Genomic DNA, 23,390 nt, shown 5'->3' with positions numbered 1-23,390 from the left:
TCTGCCACAAACTAGGAAATGATCACATTTGGGATCAATAAGGTTACTACACCAAAATGTTAATACAATGAACTAATGACATTTAGGGTTATTAGGTATTATTATCAAGATTATTAATAACAATAAGAAGAATATCTAAATAAGGTCTTTTTTCCATGCAGGCAATGCACTTCGGGAAAAGACTCCCATAATCCCCTAGTTTGTAGTTCCCGATTAGCTAGTTAGCAGTGGCTATCATAACGGAAAGAAAGGAGTGTTCGCTTCAGCAGCAGGTAAACAACTTTCTGCAGAAAGCTGTCCACACACGTAAAGTTAACAACAGCGTCATTCAGCCAAACATCACGGGCTCGTGTGTCGCTGCGAGGCACCGCAACACACACACTTTGTTTCATAGCATTGGCCTAGTTAGCAAGCTACCCCAGCGGTGCTAACGTTAATTACGTGGCTTCCCTGGGTGTTGCTATAGCTAGCTAGCTTGACAAACCAAGTAAGTTGCTTTGCATTTCGCTTGAATTGAGATAGTTTGCGTTTACACGTACAAACCCGGTCTGAAGCGTGCTAACGACTGAGTGTGTGAAGTCTATGGTCACGACTTAGCAAAGGAAACCCGCAGGGTAGTGGGTGTCCCACAACGGGCGCAGCTAACAGGCTAGGTAGCATAACTTGTCGCGGGTCGTAGAGCGCGATATTTAAAATCGACCCGGAGCTTCTGACTGAATTCAGCCACGACTGCAAACGTTCACAGAAGCTTGATTATTAAATATGTTTCATGATGCACCGTGTTCATTGTGAGGAGAATTACTCACTCGTCTTTGCTAAGAGACGCCAACAAACAACAAAGCTGTGGCTGTGGTCATTTAACCACACATGAGCTGTTGTGTTTATGTCTTATTATTATTATATTGACAGCACGTTGAATATAAAGTGTGTTGAAGTTGTGCAGTAGTTGCAGACAGTGTGTACAGAGGCAGCAGTCTGGGAGCTGAGCTAACTAATCACTTGAGACTGATGAAGAGCTTTTCCTGAGGCTGAGTATTTAACAAGTATCTGGGGACTCCTCTCACAGCCTCCATGGTTACTGACAACACCACCAGGCTTCATTTGTCTTCACACACACACAGAGAACATAGAATCCTTCTCACTGTTAAAGTCCACTCATTCATTCCTTTATTCTGACACAGACACATCTATTGCTTCCCTGAACCTCCTCTGGTTTGTTCCCTTGCAGAGGTGAAATGACCTCATCCACCCTCGGCCATTCGGTGCCTCTCCTCCCAAACCTGGATTCCGGGATGGGGAAGTCTGCAGCCATGCTCGGGTTGTCTGCCGGGCTAGGGGGAGCAGAGTTGGAGCTGCAGAAAATGCTGATCGATGAGAGGATGAAGTGTGAAAACCACAGGACCAACTACCAGACCCTGAAGGCTGAACACAAAAGGTAGAGCTTTTTAAGGATTATTTATCTTTCTTTATTGGTATTTTCTCTATGGGTTTGAATTGTGAGTGAACACGAATCCTGCAGGTTCGATCAGATTTACACAATAACCCCATAAGCTGTTCTCAACTGAAAAATGTACAATAATTTCTTAGTTTCTATTCTTTCATTGACTCTGTGTTAATTTTATATGACTAATAACTTTGAAACCTGGTGTCTGTTAGCTGATTGCGTGATCCATCTCAATGTGTCTTTTTTCTCGCAGTCTGCAGGATGAGTTCACGCAGTCTCAGGGTGAACTGAGGCGGCTGCTGAGCGACAGGCAGGCTCAGCAGGAGAAAGTGCAGCTGTTGTTGGCTGAGCTGCGAGGAGAGATGCTGGATAAAACCAGGGAGCTGGAGGAGCTTCGAATGCAGGTACACTTTGATCAAGAGGAGAGCAAATCTCATGTTGTGGAACTTAAGTAACCACAAACATTTATAGATTCACACTTGTTTGGTCAAACGTTTGACTACATCTACGAAAGATGATTTTTTTCATGTTTGGATAGGTTATTTTTGGTTTGTCTCTGTGAATAAACCTCTAATGAATTTCTGGATGCAAATGCGTGTGTGTTGACCAGGTGATGACCCCTCAGCGGTTGGAGTTGCTCAGAGCTGAGGTGCAGAAGGAGATGGAGGCTCCGGTCCGAGAGAGATTCAACAAACTGGAAGAGGTTAGGTCTTATTTTTTAAATCAAAAAATGCTAATTGTCAGCTCTCTACTGTGTCTGGTTTTCTCTTCTCTGACATATTGTAAAGCATTTTGATTAAATCATATTTAAACTTGGCAAACAGTTGTCTTGTCTCACAAAGATGCTCTAAATGAAAAGATGTGGTTCTGCTAATTGATTTTAGAGGGATTTCTTGTCCGAGGTGACTTCAGTTGCAAATTTTGTCAATATGATTGACAGTTAGCCACCAAAGTCAGCACAGTGGAAAATACTAGAAAATGTTTGTATTGTTAATAATGTATTGTTATGAATGTATTATTATATTAATGATATAAAACATTTAATTGATGTAGTGCTTTATCAAAACACTTTCCATATCTTAAAATGCACGTCATTATCACATATTGAAATATGATTTACACATCACAAAACTACTATTGACTGTCAGGAAGAAATTTATTGTTAATAACGCATGAAAAAGCAGCTGAAAATGACCTCTGCTGGGAATTGTCTTCTCCTTCAGTACCTGCTCTAAATATGACATTAGCAGCTGTGACTATCGACTCCATAGTAACGGTCAAGAGATTAGCATTGATTGCCTTTTGAAAAGTCATTTGAATGTCAGAGCTTTCAAAAGAACAGCGGCTCATTTCCATTTTTGTCTGCCTGATTGCTCCTACTCTTCTTCGACTAATTTGTGGCTAATGTATCGTTCTTGTGCCTCTTCACAGGAGACAGAGAAGTACAGGTCCGACTTCAACAAGCTGCGGTATGATTACACCTTCCTCAAGTCCCAGTGTGAGCACCAGAGAGAAGAACATGCTCGTATACTGGAGGAGAAGAGGATTCACTACGAGGCAGAGGTAGGTGGAGTTCTTATGATACACTGGTGTAAAATGGTCATAAATACTAATTTAGAACATGAGGTCTAATTATTCAACATCCCGTTGTCAGCTCTCTCGCCTGGAGAAGGACAGGGAAGACCTGGTGGCTCAGTACCAGGGTTCAGACCCACTGCGTGATGGGAAACGAGTTGAGGATCTGTTGAGGGCGAAAGCTCAGCTCCATCAGAGGCTGAAGGGGCTGGAGGCTGAGGTGGCCGAGCTTCGGGCCCAGAAGGAAAACTGTGGTCAGCAGGCTGAGAATGTTCAACGTATTCAGATCCGACAGCTCTCAGAGTCCCAGGCTACAATCAAGTCAATGGAGGTGAGTGGACAGCAGGCTGGTCACAGTCATGTTTGCCTGTTGCTGCACTTTAGATTGAAGTCGTGCTTTTGTTTGGTTTTCTGCAGTAACATTGACAGGGTTTCTGCAGGTTCTTAAATGTGATAAATTTAACAGTTGTAAAGGTACAGTGTGTAGAATTTTGTGACATCTAGTGTTGAAATTGCATGTTGCATCTGAATACCCCTCACCTCCCTCTCTCCTTCCAAACATGAAAAAGAACCTGTGGTAGCTTCAGTTGTCATAAAAACTCAAAAGGTGTTTAGTCTGTCCAGTTGGACCAAGGTTATTATAGTTTTGAAATTTTCATTAGTTTTTATTTTTATTTAGTTTTTCAGTTAGCTTTTTTTATTTCAGTTTAGTTTTAGTTAGTTCAACAAGTGATTTTGTAGTTTTAGTTTAGTTTTTATTTTGAGGAATCAACCAGTTTCAGTTTAGTTTTTATTTAGTTTTAGTCTTAGTTTTAGTTTTTCCAGGTATTAAGAGAAAGCTTCGACTTGTAGAAGATGAAAAAGGATGAAACAATGTGTGACACCAAGTATGGGTTATCAAGTCCTTTAATTTCATTCTTTAACCATCACCTGTAGGACAGGCAGTAATCGAGGGAGAAAACAAAACGACAACGAAAACGAAGCTGAATTTATCTGCAATTCAGTTTAGTTTTAGTTAGCTTTGCATTGTTCACTGTAGTTTTTATTTAGTTTTATTTATTTATTTATTTTATTTCAGTTAACTAAATTATTTTTTCACTGCTAGTTTTAGTTTTAGTATTAGTTTTCGTTAACTATAATAACCCTGGTCTGGACTAATGTAAAAAACATGGCGGCCTCCGTAGAGAGGGTCCCCTCGATGTAAATATAAAGTATTTAAATATAAAGGACCTTTTCTGGGGTAAAGAAAACTACAATTTATACAATTTAGATGAAACAAACTAGTGAAAACATCATGAGGATTATTCTACATTAAATATCTGCCAATAGATCCCTTTCACCTAAATCTTACATACTGGACCTTTAAGCCTTGAAGTCTAATGTGGCGTATTAAGGGTTTGTCTCTTCTAGGCTGCTTTACCTTATCTTCAATTATGTGGAGGTGTAATTAATCCTTGGACTCTGTTATTCTTTTTTAAATGTCATTCATTATGATCTTTAAAAGTCTTAAAGGTACCCTTTGAAAACTGCAGAAACCCTGTTTTTGTTGCAGCAGTGACTACATCTGCAGGGTGACCCCATTTTATCTTGTGAGATATGATTTAGCTTTAATTGTGTCAAAGAAAAGAATTGTTTCCTTTTAATTGCTATTTGTTGGATCTGATTCGTTGTGGGTTTGACAGGTCGAGCGTCAGTCGCTGCACCTTCAGCTGGAGCGGATGAAGAGCGAGCTTCATCTGAGCCACGAGCATAACAGCCAGCTCACGGGGAGACTGCACAAAGCTGAGAGAGAGGTCAAATCCCTCACCTGTGAGGTACGCTGCCCTATGACCTCTGAGACTGTAACATCATTACATGAGTCATTATGTTTGCCTTTTTAAATAGGAAAATTGATTGTCTGGGTCAGATGTGTTTACAACAACAGGAAAATGTGCTGATCATTTAGGCGAGGATGAATTCTGGGTACAGGAGGCAGGACATGATGTATACAGTTGACTCAGTTGTAATGTGAGAACTGTACTACAAGCGTTTGGACATTAGATTAGATTAGATTTCCTTTATTGTCCCTCAGTGGGGAAATTCACATGTTACAGCAGTAGCACAAGATTTAACTCCAAAGAGAGGACAAACAGACAAACAAACAAGCAAACAGAAACACACACATATATATATATATATATATAAATATATATATATCATTGTAAGAGTTGAGAGGAGTACGTTGTATATTTAAATGTCATACACACACCAACCGGCAGGGTGAGAGTTTTCCAGACATTTTAACAGGTGGCTGACAGGAGAGCTTCACGAAACTGTACAGAGCACACATGACAACTCTGTCAGTATATGTCAAGAAAATGTCTGCCAGAAAGCATCGTAATCTAATTTCTCATTACCTACATGTGTGGTTATTAAAGGACTGAAACAGTAAACATAGCAGACCCTTATGATATAGTGCCAAAGTAATCTAAAGCTGCCTGTCTCTATATAAATACAATTTTAAGGTCTTGACCTTCTATGTAAAGTGGCTTGTGATAATGTATATTATGATTTGGTGCTATACAAATGAAATTGAATTGAACTGTTGAGTCACAGCTAAGAATAAAGACAACTACAGCAACTGTGATTATACTGGAAAAACTAGATCGCTAACTAACACTAGATAAAATATCTAGATGAGACATTTTCAATAACTGCATTCTGCAGATGTTTCTTGTCTTATTGTAGCATAACTTATACGAATGTTCTCTGTCTCTTCTCTGGTTCTCAGATTGAAAGTGTGAAACATTCACATAAGCTGGAGACGGACAGTGTCAAACTGGAATGTAACCGTTCAAAAGGAGAGATGGAGAGGGAGAGAGGCGTGCTGCAGGGGCAGATGGATGGTATAGAAAACACACACACACACACAAACACACACACACAGCAGTGTGTAGATATGTAGAGCCTAATCTCCTTTTAATTTTGTCCTGATGTGATTCATTGAACACATTTTCAGGTCAGGGATTCAGTGTGGTCTGAAAAAGTATAGTCAAAAATATAAAAATTTTAGGCCTCAAAGTTTTTATTAATCTTTTAAAATGTAATGTTGTATGTCTCATGTTAGGTAGTTTTAATTTCATTTTTGTCAATTTAATGCAATTTTTTCTGCAGCCAGCATAGATTATAATGTCTCCATGGCTTTTGTAGTTATATTACAGCGTGTCAATAACTGAATCATTTAGAATGAACTACAACATTGAACTGATAACAGATATAAACATCCCCATCAGAATTGATCTCAGTTCACTCAGCTTAGCTGTGGTAAAGACTATGGATACTTACGGCCTCTCGAGTTTGAGAGATAAAGTGGTGTTTCATGTTTATTCTGTACTTTAATTCTGTGACTCTGATATTACTTTTTATCTGTCACAATCAATGTACTTGTTCAATTTCATTACGGTTTTAAAAAAGTTTTGAATATAACTTTTTGAAAGGTTGTAAAGAATGCAGAGACAGATTCTAATGCTTCGCTTCATGCTCTGTCTTATATACACAGTGGAATCTTGAATTAACACTTGTATCATTTCACTGCAAAGCAGAATGCAGAATACTTGCGACACTGTCATAGTAAGTTGTGTGTTTAAGGTCTGCAGGTGGATGTGGAGGTGCTTAAAGCTACAGTGGAGCGACACAAAGACATCCTGGTGGAGAAGGAGCGGGAGATGGTTAGGAGGGTGCAAGCGGCCCGTGAGGAGGAGTTCCGCAAAATTGCGACCCTGCACGAGGAAAGGTGAGGATCATCTTTCTGTTGTTTTAGTTACATATAACAGTTTTAATCCCTGAAATGAATTTGGAATGCATGTGTTCTTTTCTCTTGAAACCTTTGGTGATGAAAATTCCATTGATTATTGGTACATCATGAAAAAAGTTGTCTCTCTGCTACACAATCATTGTCCTCTCTCTTGCTGTACGTGTCTTTTTAAACCATTTTTTTACTGTTTTGTGTTACAGATTGGAGTTGGAGAATCGTCTTGCTGCACTGGAACAGCAGAGGGCGCTGCAGGAAGCTACAGGTCACGCTCAGAAGGAGGAGTGGGAGGAACGTCTCCGAAGCGCCCAGCAAGGCGAGGAGTCGGCCCGCAGAGAAGTGCAGAACCTGAGGTCAGTGTCTACGCAGCTGCATTAGTCAGAGACTATGTACTAGAGACATTATCTGAACTCTTAAGATTTAGATTCCTCTTAATAAGATAAGCTTAGATGAAACAAACTAAGGGGTGGGAGGTGATGTGCCACATGTCTGAACCATCACTTCTCCATTTCCTTTTCAGCCTCTGCCTCAGTTTCTGTTCCCATAGAAACATTCAGAGGAACGGAAACTGGGCAACTCTAAATTAATGGTGTCAAGGACAGATCAATGTTATGTGATGACTTTGCTACAAATTTGTGCAAGAAAACAAGAGAGAAAGCAAATCAGCATTTTTATTAAAAATGTTTTTTCATGTTTTACTCAGAACCACACTTCAGCAGCAAATGTCACAGCTCGAGGAGCTGGAGAGACAGAAAAAAGAGATTGCTGATCTACAGCAGGTAAACAGTCCTGCAGTTGTGATGCCTTGAAAAAAGAAATCATACCCAGAAGATTCAGTTTCGTTTTAAATAACAGTGATTTTATTTGACCCAACAGCAAAACCAAGATCTGGGTGTTCAGCTTGGGACGCTTTCGCATTCTGAAAGTGACTTGAGGGAGACAAACCAGCATCTCAGAGAAACACTGGACAGAGTCAGGGAGGAGGTGAGGACGACCCGAGGACAGGCCGAGAGGAGCCAACACGAGGCAGAGAGGTACGTCTGCTTATAAAAAAAGTTGGCACGAGACTTGAATGAGCTCTCATTTAAACACCTTTTTTAAAATTCTGCGTTCTGCCTGTGTGACGTTTCTTTTCTAGGATGTTGGAAGATCATCAGGTGGAGTGGTTGGAGGAGAAGCACAAGCTGCAGCAGCGAGAGGCCGAGCTGCAGCACAAACACTCTCGGGTCAAAGAGAGACTGCAGAGGGCAGCGGCGGCTCAGAAGAAGGTATGATGCTTCCTACACAGACTTTCACTTTAGCAGGAAATGATGTTGTTCTAATAATTGCATTCATTTACAAATGTGTCACCCTGAACAATACCCAATCAGACCCATATATTATTACAACTGCATCAACAGGTCCAACAGTTATTCTTTTTTAGTTAATTAATATCCTTTCAAGATAAAGTAACTTCAATAATAATTCAAAAATATTTACACATCATTTGCTTTAAAAACAAATCAATTAACTAACAAATCGATCAAGTTAATAATGTAACTGTTTGTTTCTGAAACGTCTTCTAATGCCAGAGGCAAAAAAAAGACAATCAAGTCAACAGTACCCAAAAAGATGTTGACGACACTTCTGACTTTTGCTATACTTTGCTATACTCTAAAACCTTTTCATTGTAGAAAACATGTTTGTCATTTGTTTTATATTATAATTTGAGCACTTGTTTCCATAATGCAGGACAATCTTTTTTATCTCTTTTTTATTATATGGAATAACAAATCTAGAGGTTAAATTGAACTCATAGACCATAAAGCCATCTTGAGCTTATTATAACTACGACTGGCATAGTAGCCAAGTCAGTTGTTTCAATGAACTTGTGATACATCAAGTTTTCACATTTGCCTTAAATTTTATAAACCCAACACCATGGCCGAATGCATATTTATTCCACAGATATTGGTTTTCCTTCATCAAAGGTAAAATGTACATTTTTACTGTAAGTTGTTTTTTTATTTAAAAAAATGGTTTTGTTGCCCTGTCACATGTCTACAGACATTTTTGAACATTTCAAATTCAAGTGGCTTTAAAAGAGATTTGAATTTTACTTTGCAGAAGCGGTAGATAAAATATGTGTGTGTGTTGTACAGAGGAAGACGCTGACAGAGAACAAAGAGAAGAGACTGCAGGATAAGATCCAGTTGCTGCAGGCAAAGATAGAGGAACTGGAACTGGAAGCTGCTGCAGCCAAGAAGTAAACATCAACTCTCATTACAATAAATAATCACATTAAAATGATCTCCTATTGTAGGTGACTGGTCAAAGTTACTCGTGTCTTGGTACCATGCCACCCTAGCAATTAAAAGTGTTATAACATGTAAATATCCGTTAATCTTAAATCCTTATTTCCTCTCTCCCTCCAGACGTTCATCATTCTCAGTGGAACAAGCTCAACTCAGCAAAAGGCTGAAGGAGCTGCAGCGGCGACATAACGAATTTCGACACCTCCTCACCTCCTCACCCAACCCATTCTTCCTCCTTGGCAATGAGGGGCCATTAGCCAACATCCCAGTAAGCACAAGCAGGCGAACACACACACATATGAAAATGTAGTAGGGTGTTTGTAGTCTAAATCCAATTGCAAAAAAGTCATAGGTTATAAAGCATGTCGCCTGAAATATGATAAAAAAGTCATAGGTTAATATGTCGTTCGAAATATGATAATAAAGTCATAGGTTAGTATGTCGTCTGAAATATGATAAAAAAGTCATAGGTTAGCATGTCGTCCAAAATCACCTAAAAAATAATATGATAATAAAGTCATAGGTTAGTATGTCGTCCAAAATCACCTAAATAAAGTCATAGGTTAGCATGTCGTCCAAAATCACATAATAAAGTCATAGGAACCTGAATAAAGTCATAGGTTAGTATGTCGTTCGAAATATGATAAAAAAATCATAGGTTAGCAGGTCGTCCAAAATCACCTAATAAAGTCATAGGTTAGTATGTCGTCTGAAATATGATAAAAAAGTCATAGGTTAATATGTCGTTCGAAATATGATAATAAAGTCATAGGTTAGCATGTCGTCCAAAATCACCTAAAAAATAATATGATAATAAAGTCATAGGTTAGTATGTCGTCCAAAATCACCTAAACAGAGCATAGGTTAGCATGTCGTCCAAAATCACCTAATAAAGTCATAGGTTAGCATGTCGTCCAAAATCACCTAAAAAAGTCATAGGTTAGTATGTCGTTCGAAATATGATAAAAAAGTCATAGGTTAGTATGTCGTCTGAAATATGATAAAAAAGTCATAGGTTAGTATGTCGTCTAAAATCACCTAAAAAAGTCATAGGTTAGTATGTCGTTCGAAATAGATAAAAAAGTCATAGGTTAGTATGTCGTCTGAAATATGATAAAAAAGTCATAGGTTAGTATGTCGTTTGAAATATGATAAAAAAGTCATAGGTTAGTATGTCGTCCAAAATCACCTAAAAAATAATATGATAATAAAGTCATAGGTTAGTATGTCGTCCAAAATCACCTAAATAAAGTCATAGGTTAGCATGTCGTCCAAAATCACCTAATAAAGTCATAGGTTAGTATGTCGTTCGAAATATGATAAAAAAATCATAGGTTAGTATGTCGTCCAAAATCACCTGAATAAAGTCATAGGTTACTATGTCGTCTGAAATATGATAAAAAAGTCATAGGTTACTATGTCGTCTGAAATATGATAAAAAAGTCATAGGTTAGCATGTCGTCTGAAATATGATAAAAAAGTCATAGGTTAGTATGTCGTCTGAAATATGATAAAAAAGTCATAGGTTAGTATGTCGTCCAAAATCACCTGAATAAAGTCATAGGTTAGTATGTCGTTCGAAATATGATAAAAAAGTCAAAGGTTAGTATGTCGTCTGAAATATGATAAAAAAGTCATAGGTTAATATGTCGTTCGAAATATGATAATAAAGTCATAGGTTAGCATGTCGTCCAAAATCACCTAAAAAATAATATGATAATAAAGTCATAGGTCAGTATGTCGTCCAAAATCACCTAAACAGAGCATAGGTTAGCATGTCGTCCAAAATCACCTAATAAAGTCATAGGTTAGCATGTCGTCCAAAATCACCTAAAAAAGTCATAGGTTAGTATGTCGTTCGAAATATGATAAAAAAGTCATAGGTTAGTATGTCGTCTAAAATCACCTAAAAAAGTCATAGGTTAGTATGTCGCTCGAAATAGATAAAAAAGTCATAGGTTAGTATGTCGTCTGAAATATGATAAAAAAGTCATAGGTTAGTATGTCGTTTGAAATATGATAAAAAAGTCATAGGTTAGTATGTCGTCCAAAATCACCTAAAAAATAATATGATAAAAAAATCATAGGTTAGCAGGTCGTCCAAAATCACCTAATAAAGTCATAGGTTAGTATGTCGTCTGAAATATGATAAAAAAGTCATAGGTTAGTATGTCGTCTGAAATATGATAAAAAAGTCATAGGTTAGTATGTCGTCTGAAATATGATAAAAAAGTCATAGGTTAGTATGTCGTCTGAAATATGATAAAAAAGTCATAGGTTAGTATGTCGTTCGAAATATGATAATAAAGTCATAGGTTAGCATGTCGTCCAAAATCACCTAAAAAATAATATGATAAAAAAGTCATAGGTTAGCATGTCGTCCAAAATCACCTAATAAAGTCATAGGTTAGCATGTCGTCTAAAATCACCTAAAAAAGTCATAGGTTAGTATGTCGTTCGAAATAGATAAAAAAGTCATAGGTTAGTATGTCGTTTGAAATATGATAAAAAAGTCATAGGTTAGCATGTCGTTTGAAATATGATAAAAAAGTCATAGGTTAGTATGTCGTCCAAAATCACCTGAATAAAGTCATAGGTTAGTATGTCGTTCGAAATATGATAAAAAAGTCATAGGTTAGTATGTCGTCTGAAATATGATAAAAAAAGTCATAGGTTAATATGTCGTTCGAAATATGATAATAAAGTCATAGGTTAGCATGTCGTCCAAAATCACCTAAAAAATAATATGATAATAAAGTCATAGGTTAGTATGTCGTCCAAAATCACCTAAACAGAGCATAGGTTAGCATGTCGTCCAAAATCACCTAATAAAGTCATAGGTTAGCATGTCGTCTAAAATCACCTAAAAAAGTCATAGGTTAGTATGTCGTTCGAAATAGATAAAAAAAGTCATAGGTTACTATGTCGTCTGAAATATGATAAAAAAGTCATAGGTTAGTATGTCGTTTGAAATATGATAAAAAAGTCATAGGTTAGCATGTCGTTTGAAATATGATAAAAAAGTCATAGGTTAGTATGTCGTTTGAAATATGATAAAAAAGTCATAGGTTAGTATGTCGTCTGAAATATGATAAAAAAGTCATAGGTTAGTATGTCGTCCAAAATCACCTAAAAAATAATATGATAATAAAGTCATAGGTTAGTATGTCGTCCAAAATCACCTAAATAAAGTCATAGGTTAGCATGTCGTCCAAAATCACCTAATAAAGTCATAGGTTAGTATGTCGTTCGAAATATGATAAAAAAATCATAGGTTAGTATGTCGTCCAAAATCACCTGAATAAAGTCATAGGTTAGTATGTCGTCTGAAATATGATAAAAAAGTCATAGGTTAGTATGTCGTCTGAAATATGATAAAAAAGTCATAGGTTAGTATGTCGTTCGAAATAGATAAAAAAGTCATAGGTTAGTATGTCGTCTGAAATATGATAAAAAAGTCATAGGTTAGTATGTCGTTCGAAATAGATAAAAAAGTCATAGGTTAGTATGTCGTCTGAAATATGATAAAAAAGTCATAGGTTAGTATGTCGTCTGAAATATGATAAAAAAGTCATAGGTTAGTATGTCGTTCAAATATCTCTATTTATCTCTAATGTCTCAAATGTCTCTATTTATCTCCAATGTCTCTATTTATCTCTAATGTCTCTATTTATCTCTGAGGTTTCTAATGTCTCAAATATCTCTATTGTCTCAAATATCTCTATTTATCTCTAATGTCTCTCATATCTCTATTTGTCTCTAATGTCTCTATTTATCTCTGAGGTTTCTAATGTCTCAAATATCTCTATTGTCTCAAATATCTCTATTTATCTCTAATGTCTCTCATCCCTAATATCTCTATTTGTCTCTAATGTCTCTAATATCTCTAATGTGTCTATTTATCTCTAAAGTTTCTAATGTCTCAAATATCTCAAGTGTCTCTAATATCTCTATCTCTAATGTCTCTTAACTCTAATGTCTCAAATATCTCTATTTATCTCTTATGTCTCTAATATCTCTATTTATCTCTAATATCTCTACTTATCTCTAATGTCTCTAATATCTCTATTTATCTCTAATATCTCTATTGTCTCAAATATCTCTAATATCTCTATTTATCTCTAATATCTCTTATATATCTCTAATATCTCTAATATCTCTAATGTCTCTAATATCTCTAATGTCTCTATTTATCTCTAATATCTCTAATGTCTCAAATATCTCTAATATCTCTATTTATCTCTAATATCTCTATTTATCTCTAATGTCTCTAATATCTCTAATGTCTCAAATATCTCTAATATCTCTAATATCTCTATTTATCTCTAATATCTCTTATATCTCTATTTATCTCTTATATCTCTACTTATCTCTAATATCTCTAATATCTCTAATGTCTCTATTTATCTCTAATATCTCTACTTATCTCTAATGTCTCAAATATCTCTAATATCTCTATTTATCTCTAATATCTCTTATATATCTCTAATATCTCTACTTATCTCTAATGTCTCAAATATCTCTAATATCTCTATTTATCTCTAATATCTCTTATATATCTCTAATATCTCTAATATCTCTAATGTCTCTAATATCTCTAATGTCTCTATTTATCTCTAATATCTCTAATGTCTCAAATATCTCTAATATCTCTATTTATCTCTAATATCTCTATTTATCTCTAATGTCTCTAATATCTCTAATGTCTCAAATATCTCTAATATCTCTAATATCTCTATTTATCTCTAATGTCTCTAATATCTCTAATGTCTCTATTTATCTCTAATATCTCTAATGTCTCAAATATCTCTAATATCTCTATTTATCTCTAATATCTCTATTTATCTCTAATATCTCTAATATCTCTATTTATCTCTAATATCTCTAATATCTCTAATATCTCTAATATCTCTATCTCTAATATCTCTATTTATCTCTAATATCTCTAATATCTCTATTTATCTCTAATATCTCTATTTATCTCTAATATCTCTAATATCTCTATCTCTAATATCTCTATTTATCTCTATTTATCTCTAATATCTCTAATATCTCTATCTCTAATATCTCTATTTATCTCTAATATCTCTATTTATCTCTAATATCTCTATTTATCTCTAATATCTCTAATATCTCTATCTCTAATATCTCTATTTATCTCTAATATCTCTATTTATCTCTAATGTCTCTAATATCTCTAATGTCTCAAATATCTCTAATATCTCTATTTATCTCTAATATCTCTAATATCTCTATTTATCTCTAATATCTCTATTTATCTCTAATATCTCTATTTATCTCTAATATCTCTTATATCTCTATTTATCTCTAATATCTCTATTGTCTCTAATATCTCTAATATCTCTATTTATCTCTAATATCTCTAATATCTCTATTTATCTCTAATATCTCTATTGTCTCCAATATCTCTAATATCTCTATTTATCTCTACTTATCTCTAATATCTCTATTTATCTCTAATGTCTCTAATATCTCTAATATCTCTATTTATCTCTTATATCTCTACTTATCTCTAATATCTCTAATGTCTCTAATATCTCTATTTATCTCTAATATCTCTAATGTCTCAAATATCTATATTTATCTCTAATATCTCTAATGTCTCAAATATCTCTAATATCTCTAATATCTCTATTTATCTCTAATATCTCTTATATCTCTACTTATCTCTTATATCTCTACTTATCTCTAATATCTCTAATATCTCTATTTATCTCTAATATCTCTAATGTCTCTAATATCTCTAATGTCTCAAATATCTCTATTTATCTCTAATATTTCAGACGATATAGAGATAAATAGAGATATTAGAGACATTAGAGTTAAGAGACATTAGAGATAGAGATATTAGAGACACTTGAGATATTTGAGACATTAGAAACTTTAGAGATAAATAGACACATTAGAGACATTAGAGACAAATAGAGATATTAGAGACATTAGAGACAAATAGAGATATTAGGGATGAGAGACATTAGAGATAAATAGAGATATTTGAGACAATAGAGATATTTGAGACATTAGGAACCTCAGAGATAAATAGAGACATTAGAGATAAATAGAGACATTGGAGATAAATAGAGACATTTGAGACATTAGAGATAAATAGAGATATTTGAACGACATACTAACCTATGACTTTTTTAGGTGATTTTGGACGACATGCTAACCTATGACTTTTTTATCATATTTCAGACGACATACTAACCTATGACTTTTTTATCATATTTCAAACGACATACTAACCTATGACTTTTTTATCATATTTCAAACGACATACTAACCTATGACTTTTTTATCATATTTCGAACGACATACTAACCTATGACTTTTTTATCATATTTCAAACGACATGCTAACCTATGACTTTTTTATCATATTTCAAACGACATACTAACCTATGACTTTTTTATCATATTTCAAACGACATACTAACCTATGACTTTTTTATCATATTTCAAACGACATACTAACCTATGACTTTTTTATCATATTTCAAACGACATACTAACCTATGACTTTTTTATCATATTTCAAACGACATACTAACCTATGACTTTTTTATCATATTTCAAACGACATACTAACCTATGACTTGTTTTATCATATTTCAGACGACATACTAACCTATGACTTTTTTATCATATTTCGAACGACATACTAACCTATGACTTTTTTATCATATTTCAAACGACATGCTAACCTATGACTTTTTTATCATATTTCAGACGACATGCTAACCTATGACTTTTTTATCATATTTCAAACGACATACTAACCTATGACTTTTTTTATCATATTTCAAACGACATACTAACCTATGACTTTTTTATCATATTTCAGACGACATACTAACCTATGACTTTTTTATCATATTTCAAACGACATACTAACCTATGACTTTTTTATCATATTTCAGACGACATACTAACCTATGACTTTTTTTTATCATATTTCAAACGACATACTAACCTATGACTTTTTTTTATCATATTTCAAACGACATACTAACCTATGACTTTTTTTTATCATATTTCAAACGACATACTAACCTATGACTTTTTTATCATATTTCAGACGACATACTAACCTATGACTTCTTTAAGTGATTTTGGACGACATACTAACCTATGACTTTTTTTTATCATATTTCAAACGACATGCTAACCTATGACTTTTTTATCATATTTCGAACGACATACTAACCTATGACTTTTTTATCATATTTCAAACGACATACTAACCTATGACTTTTTTATCATATTTCGAACGACATACTAACCTATGACTTTTTTATCATATTTCAAACGACATACTAACCTATGACTTTTTTATCATATTTCAAACGACATACTAACCTATGACTTTTTTATCATATTTCAGACGACATACTAACCTATGACTTTTTTTTATCATATTTCAGACGACATACTAACCTATGACTTTTTTATCATATTTCGAACGACATACTAACCTATGACTTTTTTAGGTGATCTTGGACGACATACTAACCTATGACTTTTTTATCATATTTCAAACGACATACTAACCTATGACTTTTTTATCATATTTCAAACGACATACTAACCTATGACTTTTTTATCATATTTCGAACGACATACTAACCTATGACTTTTTTATCATATTTCAAACGACATACTAACCTATGACTTTTTTATCATATTTCAAACGACATACTAACCTATGACTTTTTTATCATATTTCGAACGACATACTAACCTATGACTTTTTTATCATATTTCAAACGACATACTAACCTATGACTTTTTTATCATATTTCAAACGACATGCTAACCTATGACTTTTTTATCATATTTCAGACGACATACTAACCTATGACTTTTTTAAGTGATTTTGGACGACATACTAACCTATGACTTTTTTATCATATTTCAAATGACATACTAACCTATGACTTCTTTAGGTGATTTTGGACGACATACTAACCTATGACTTTTTTATCATATTTCAGACGACATACTAACCTATGACTTTTTTTTATCATATTTCAAACGACATGCTAACCTATGACTTTTTTTTATCATATTTCAAACGACATGCTAACCTATGACTTTTTTATCATATTTCGAACGACATACTAACCTATGACTTTTTAATCATATTTCAGACGACATACTAACCTATGACTTTTTTTTTTATCATATTTCAAACGACATACTAACCTATGACTTTTTTATCATATTTCAAACGACATACTAACCTATGACTTTTTTATCATATTTCAGACGACATACTAACCTATGACTTTTTTATCATATTTCAAACGACATACTAACCTATGACTTTTTTTTATCATATTTCAAACGACATGCTAACCTATGACTTTTTTATCATATTTCGAACGACATACTAACCTATGACTTTTTTTTATCATATTTCAAACGACATGCTAACCTATGACTTTTTTATCATATTTCGAACGACATACTAACCTATGACTTTTTTTTATCATATTTCAAACGACATACTAACCTATGACTTTTTTATCATATTTCAGACGACATACTAACCTATGACTTCTTTAAGTGATTTTGGACGACATACTAACCTATGACTTTTTTATCATATTTCAGACGACATACTAACCTATGACTTTTTTATCATATTTCAAACGACATACTAACCTATGACTTTTTTATCATATTTCGAACGACATACTAACCTATGACTTTTTTATCATATTTCAAACGACATACTAACCTATGACTTTTTTATCATATTTCAAACGACATACTAACCTATGACTTCTTTAAGTGATTTTGGACGACATACTAACCTATGACTTTTTTTATCATATTTCAGACGACATGCTAACCTATGACTTTTTTATCATATTTCAAACGACATACTAACCTATGACTTTTTTATCATATTTCAAACGACATACTAACCTATGACTTTTTTATCATATTTCAGACGACATACTAACCTATGACTTTTTTTTATCATATTTCAAACGACATACTAACCTATGACTTTTTTATCATATTTCAGACGACATACTAACCTATGACTTTTTTTATCATATTTCGAACGACATACTAACCTATGACTTTTTTATCATATTTCAAACGACATACTAACCTATGACTTTTTTTATCATATTTCAAACGACATACTAACCTATGACTTTTTTATCATATTTAAGACGACATACTAACCTATGACTTTTTTATCATATTTCAAACGACATACTAACCTATGACTTTTTTATCATATTTCAGACGACATACTAACCTATGACTTTTTTTTATCATATTTCAGACGACATACTAACCTATGACTTTTTTATCATATTTCAGACGACATACTAACCTATGACTTTTTTATCATATTTCGAACGACATACTAACCTATGACTTTTTTATCATATTTCAGACGACATACTAACCTATGACTTTTTTTAGCATATTTCGAACGACATACTAACCTATGACTTTTTTAGGTGATCTTGGACGACATACTAACCTATGACTTTTTTTTATCATATTTCAAACGACATGCTAACCTATGACTTTTTTATCATATTTCAGACGACATACTAACCTATGACTTTTTTATCATATTTCAAACGACATACTAACCTATGACTTTTTTTTATCATATTTCAAACGACATACTAACCTATGACTTCTTTAAGTGATTTTGGACGACATACTAACCTATGACTTTTTTAGGTGATTTTGGACGACATACTAACCTATGACTTTTTTATCATATTTCAAACGACATACTAACCTATGACTTTTTTATCATATTTCAGACGACATACTAACCTATGACTTTTTTATCATATTTCGAACGACATACTAACCTATGACTTTTTTAGGTGATCTTGGACGACATACTAACCTATGACTTTTTTATCATATTTCAAACGACATACTAACCTATGACTTTTTTATCATATTTCAGACGACATACTAACCTATGACTTTTTTATCATATTTCAAACGACATACTAACCTATGACTTTTTTATCATATTTCGAACGACATACTAACCTATGACTTTTTTTTATCATATTTCAAACGACATGCTAACCTATGACTTTTTTATCATATTTCGAACGACATACTAACCTATGACTTTTTTATCATATTTCAGACGACATACTAACCTATGACTTCTTTAAGTGATTTTGGACGACATACTAACCTATGACTTTTTTATCATATTTCAAACGACATGCTAACCTATGACTTTTTTTTATCATATTTCAAACGACATACTAACCTATGACTTTTTTTTATCATATTTCAAACGACATACTAACCTATGACTTTTTTTTATCATATTTCAAACGACATACTAACCTATGACTTTTTTTTATCATATTTCAAACGACATACTAACCTTTATTTAGGTGATTTTGGACGACATACTAACCTATGACTTTTTTATCATATTTCAGACGACATACTAACCTATGACTTTTTTATCATATTTCAAACGACATACTAACCTATGACTTTTTTTTATCATATTTCAAACGACATACTAACCTATGACTTTTTTATCATATTTCGAACGACATACTAACCTATGACTTTTTTATCATATTTCAAACGACATACTAACCTATGACTTTTTTATCATATTTCAAACGACATGCTAACCTATGACTTTTTTATCATATTTCAGACGACATGCTAACCTATGACTTTTTTAGGTGATTTCAGACGACATACTAACCTATGACTTTTCTTTATCATATTTCAAACGACATACTAACCTATGACTTTTTTATCATATTTCAGACGACATACTAACCTATGACTTCTTTAAGTGATTTTGGACGACATACTAACCTATGACTTTTTTTTATCATATTTCAAACGACATGCTAACCTATGACTTTTTTATCATATTTCGAACGACATACTAACCTATGACTTTTTTTTATCATATTTCAAACGACATGCTAACCTATGACTTTTTAATCATATTTCAGACGACATACTAACCTATGACTTTTTAATCATATTTCAGCCGACATGCTAACCTATGACTTTTTTATCATATTTCGAACGACATACTAACCTATGACTTTTTTAGGTGATCTTGGACGACATACTAACCTATGACTTTTTTATCATATTTCGAACGACATACTAACCTATGACTTTTTTATCATATTTCAAACGACATACTAACCTATGACTTTTTTATCATATTTCAGACGACATACTAACCTATGACTTTTTTATCATATTTCAGACGACATACTAACCTATGACTTTTTTATCATATTTCAAACGACATACTAACCTATGACTTTTTTAGGTGATCTTGGACGACATACTAACCTATGACTTTTTTAGGTGATCTTGGACGACATACTAACCTATGACTTTTTTATCATATTTCAAACGACATACTAACCTATGACTTTTTTATCATATTTCAAACGACATACTAACCTATGACTTTTTTATCATATTTCAGACGACATACTAACCTATGACTTTTTTATCATATTTCGAACGACATACTAACCTATGACTTTTTTATCATATTTCAAACGACATACTAACCTATGACTTTTTTATCATATTTCAGACGACATACTAACCTATGACTTTTTTATCATATTTCAAACGACATACTAACCTATGACTTTTTTATCATATTTCAGACGACATACTAACCTATGACTTTTTTTTATCATATTTCAGACGACATACTAACCTATGACTTTTTTTTATCATATTTCAAACGACATGCTAACCTATGACTTTTTTATCATATTTCGAACGACATACTAACCTATGACTTTTTTATCATATTTCAAACGACATACTAACCTATGACTTTTTTATCATATTTCAAACGACATACTAACCTATGACTTTTTTATCATATTTCAAACGATATACTAACCTATGACTTTTTTATCATATTTCAGACGACATACTAACCTATGACTTTTTTATCATATTTCGAACGACATACTAACCTATGACTTTTTTTTATCATATTTCAAACGACATACTAACCTATGACTTTTTTATCATATTTCAGACGACATACTAACCTATGACTTCTTTAAGTGATTTTGGACGACATACTAACCTATGACTTTTTTATCATATTTCGAACGACATACTAACCTATGACTTTTTTATCATATTTCAGACGACATACTAACCTATGACTTTTTTATCATATTTCAAACGACATACTAACCTATGACTTTTTTATCATATTTCAAACGACATACTAACCTATGACTTTTTTATCATATTTCAGACGACATACTAACCTATGACTTTTTTTTATCATATTTCAAACGACATACTAACCTATGACTTTTTTTTATCATATTTCAAACGACATGCTAACCTATGACTTTTTTTATCATATTTCGAACGACATACTAACCTGTGACTTTTTTTTATCATATTTCAAACGACATGCTAACCTATGACTTTTTTATCATATTTCGAACGACATACTAACCTATGACTTTTTTTTATCATATTTAAGACGACATACTAACCTATGACTTTTTTATCATATTTCAAACGACATACTAACCTATGACTTTTTTATCATATTTCGAACAACATACTAACCTATGACTTTTTTATCATATTTCAGACGACATACTAACCTATGACTTTTTTATCATATTTCAAACGACATACTAACCTATGACTTTTTTATCATATTTCAAACGACATACTAACCTATGACTTTTTTATCATATTTCAGACGACATACTAACCTATGACTTTTTTATCATATTTCAAACGACATACTAACCTATGACTTTTTTATCATATTTCAAACGACATACTAACCTATGACTTTTTTATCATATTTCAGACGACATACTAACCTATGACTTTTTTATCATATTTCAGACGACATACTAACCTATGACTTTTTTTTTATCATATTTCAAACGACATGCTAACCTATGACTTTTTTATCATATTTCGAACGACATACTAACCTATGACTTTTTTTTATCATATTTCAAACGACATACTAACCTATGACTTTTTTATCATATTTCAGACGACATACTAACCTATGACTTCTTTAAGTGATTTTGGACGACATACTAACCTATGACTTTTTTTTATCATATTTCAAACGACATGCTAACCTATGACTTTTTTATCATATTTCGAACGACATACTAACCTATGACTTTTTTTTATCATATTTCAAACGACATACTAACCTATGACTTTTTTATCATATTTCAGACGACATACTAACCTATGACTTTTTTATCATATTTCGAACGACATACTAACCTATGACTTTTTTATCATATTTCAAACGACATACTAACCTATGACTTTTTTATCATATTTCAAACGACATACTAACCTATGACTTTTTTATCATATTTCAGACGACATACTAACCTATGACTTTTTTTTATCATATTTCAGACGACATACTAACCTATGACTTTTTTATCATATTTCAGACGACATACTAACCTATGACTTTTTTATCATATTTCGAACGACATACTAACCTATGACTTTTTTATCATATTTCAGACGACATACTAACCTATGACTTTTTTATCATATTTCAGACGACATACTAACCTATGACTTTTTTAGGTGATCTTGGACGACATACTAACCTATGACTTTTTTATCATATTTCAAACGACATACTAACCTATGACTTTTTTTTATCATATTTCAAACGACATGCTAACCTATGACTTTTTTATCATATTTCAGACGACATACTAACCTATGACTTTTTTAAGTGATTTTGGACGACATACTAACCTATGACTTTTTTATCATATTTCAAATGACATACTAACCTATGACTTCTTTAGGTGATTTTGGACGACATACTAACCTATGACTTTTTTATCATATTTCAGACGACATACTAACCTATGACTTTTTTTTATCATATTTCAAACGACATGCTAACCTATGACTTTTTAATCATATTTCAGACGACATACTAACCTATGACTTTTTTTTTTATCATATTTCAAACGACATACTAACCTATGACTTTTTTATCATATTTCAAACGACATACTAACCTATGACTTTTTTATCATATTTCAGACGACATACTAACCTATGACTTTTTTATCATATTTCAAACGACATACTAACCTATGACTTTTTTTTATCATATTTCAAACGACATGCTAACCTATGACTTTTTTATCATATTTCGAACGACATACTAACCTATGACTTTTTTTTATCATATTTCAGAC

The 23,390-nt window shown here is 32.9% G+C and overlaps 1 protein-coding gene and 1 long non-coding RNA gene across 4 annotated transcripts in view; one reads left to right on the top strand and one right to left on the bottom strand.

The window, feature by feature from the left end:
- Positions 1 to 146: 146 nt before the first annotated feature.
- Positions 147 to 23,390, top strand: part of cep83 (centrosomal protein 83) — a 37,930-nt gene continuing 14,686 nt past the window's right edge. The window contains exons 1-17 of one of the 3 annotated variants that reach the window (XR_011240074.1): positions 147 to 272; positions 1,229 to 1,435; positions 1,698 to 1,848; positions 2,055 to 2,147; positions 2,876 to 3,007; positions 3,099 to 3,350; positions 4,702 to 4,833; positions 5,790 to 5,904; positions 6,647 to 6,791; positions 7,013 to 7,162; positions 7,513 to 7,588; positions 7,686 to 7,843; positions 7,948 to 8,077; positions 8,951 to 9,054; positions 9,224 to 9,535; positions 9,666 to 10,042; positions 10,157 to 10,317. Coding sequence is in view for 2 of the 3 variants with exons in the window: in XM_069519411.1 (XP_069375512.1) it covers positions 1,236 to 1,435; positions 1,698 to 1,848; positions 2,055 to 2,147; positions 2,876 to 3,007; positions 3,099 to 3,350; positions 4,702 to 4,833; positions 5,790 to 5,904; positions 6,647 to 6,791; positions 7,013 to 7,162; positions 7,513 to 7,588; positions 7,686 to 7,843; positions 7,948 to 8,077; positions 8,951 to 9,054; positions 9,224 to 9,371 (1,986 nt within the window). In the remaining variant the exon portion in view is untranslated. Of the gene's footprint in view, positions 273 to 345; positions 488 to 1,228; positions 1,436 to 1,697; positions 1,849 to 2,054; positions 2,148 to 2,875; positions 3,008 to 3,098; positions 3,351 to 4,701; positions 4,834 to 5,789; positions 5,905 to 6,646; positions 6,792 to 7,012; positions 7,163 to 7,512; positions 7,589 to 7,685; positions 7,844 to 7,947; positions 8,078 to 8,950; positions 9,055 to 9,223; positions 9,536 to 9,665; positions 10,043 to 10,156; positions 10,318 to 23,390 lie in introns of those variants that run through there. The other 2 variants (XM_069519411.1, XM_069519412.1) reach the window with 2 other exon arrangements.
- Positions 7,647 to 23,390, bottom strand: part of LOC138406734 (uncharacterized) — a 29,879-nt gene continuing 14,135 nt past the window's right edge. Inside the window, exon 3 of the long non-coding RNA XR_011240075.1 lies at positions 7,647 to 23,361. This is a non-coding gene — a long non-coding RNA (uncharacterized lncRNA). The remainder of the gene's footprint in view (positions 23,362 to 23,390) is intronic.

The sequence above is a fragment of the Paralichthys olivaceus genome, chromosome 23, assembly GCF_024713975.1.
Source record: "Paralichthys olivaceus isolate ysfri-2021 chromosome 23, ASM2471397v2, whole genome shotgun sequence".
In the NCBI taxonomy this organism is placed as follows: domain Eukaryota; kingdom Metazoa; phylum Chordata; class Actinopteri; order Pleuronectiformes; family Paralichthyidae; genus Paralichthys; species Paralichthys olivaceus.
The sequence above is the reverse complement of the archived record's forward strand: the minus strand, read 5'-3'. Positions and strand labels throughout refer to the sequence as shown.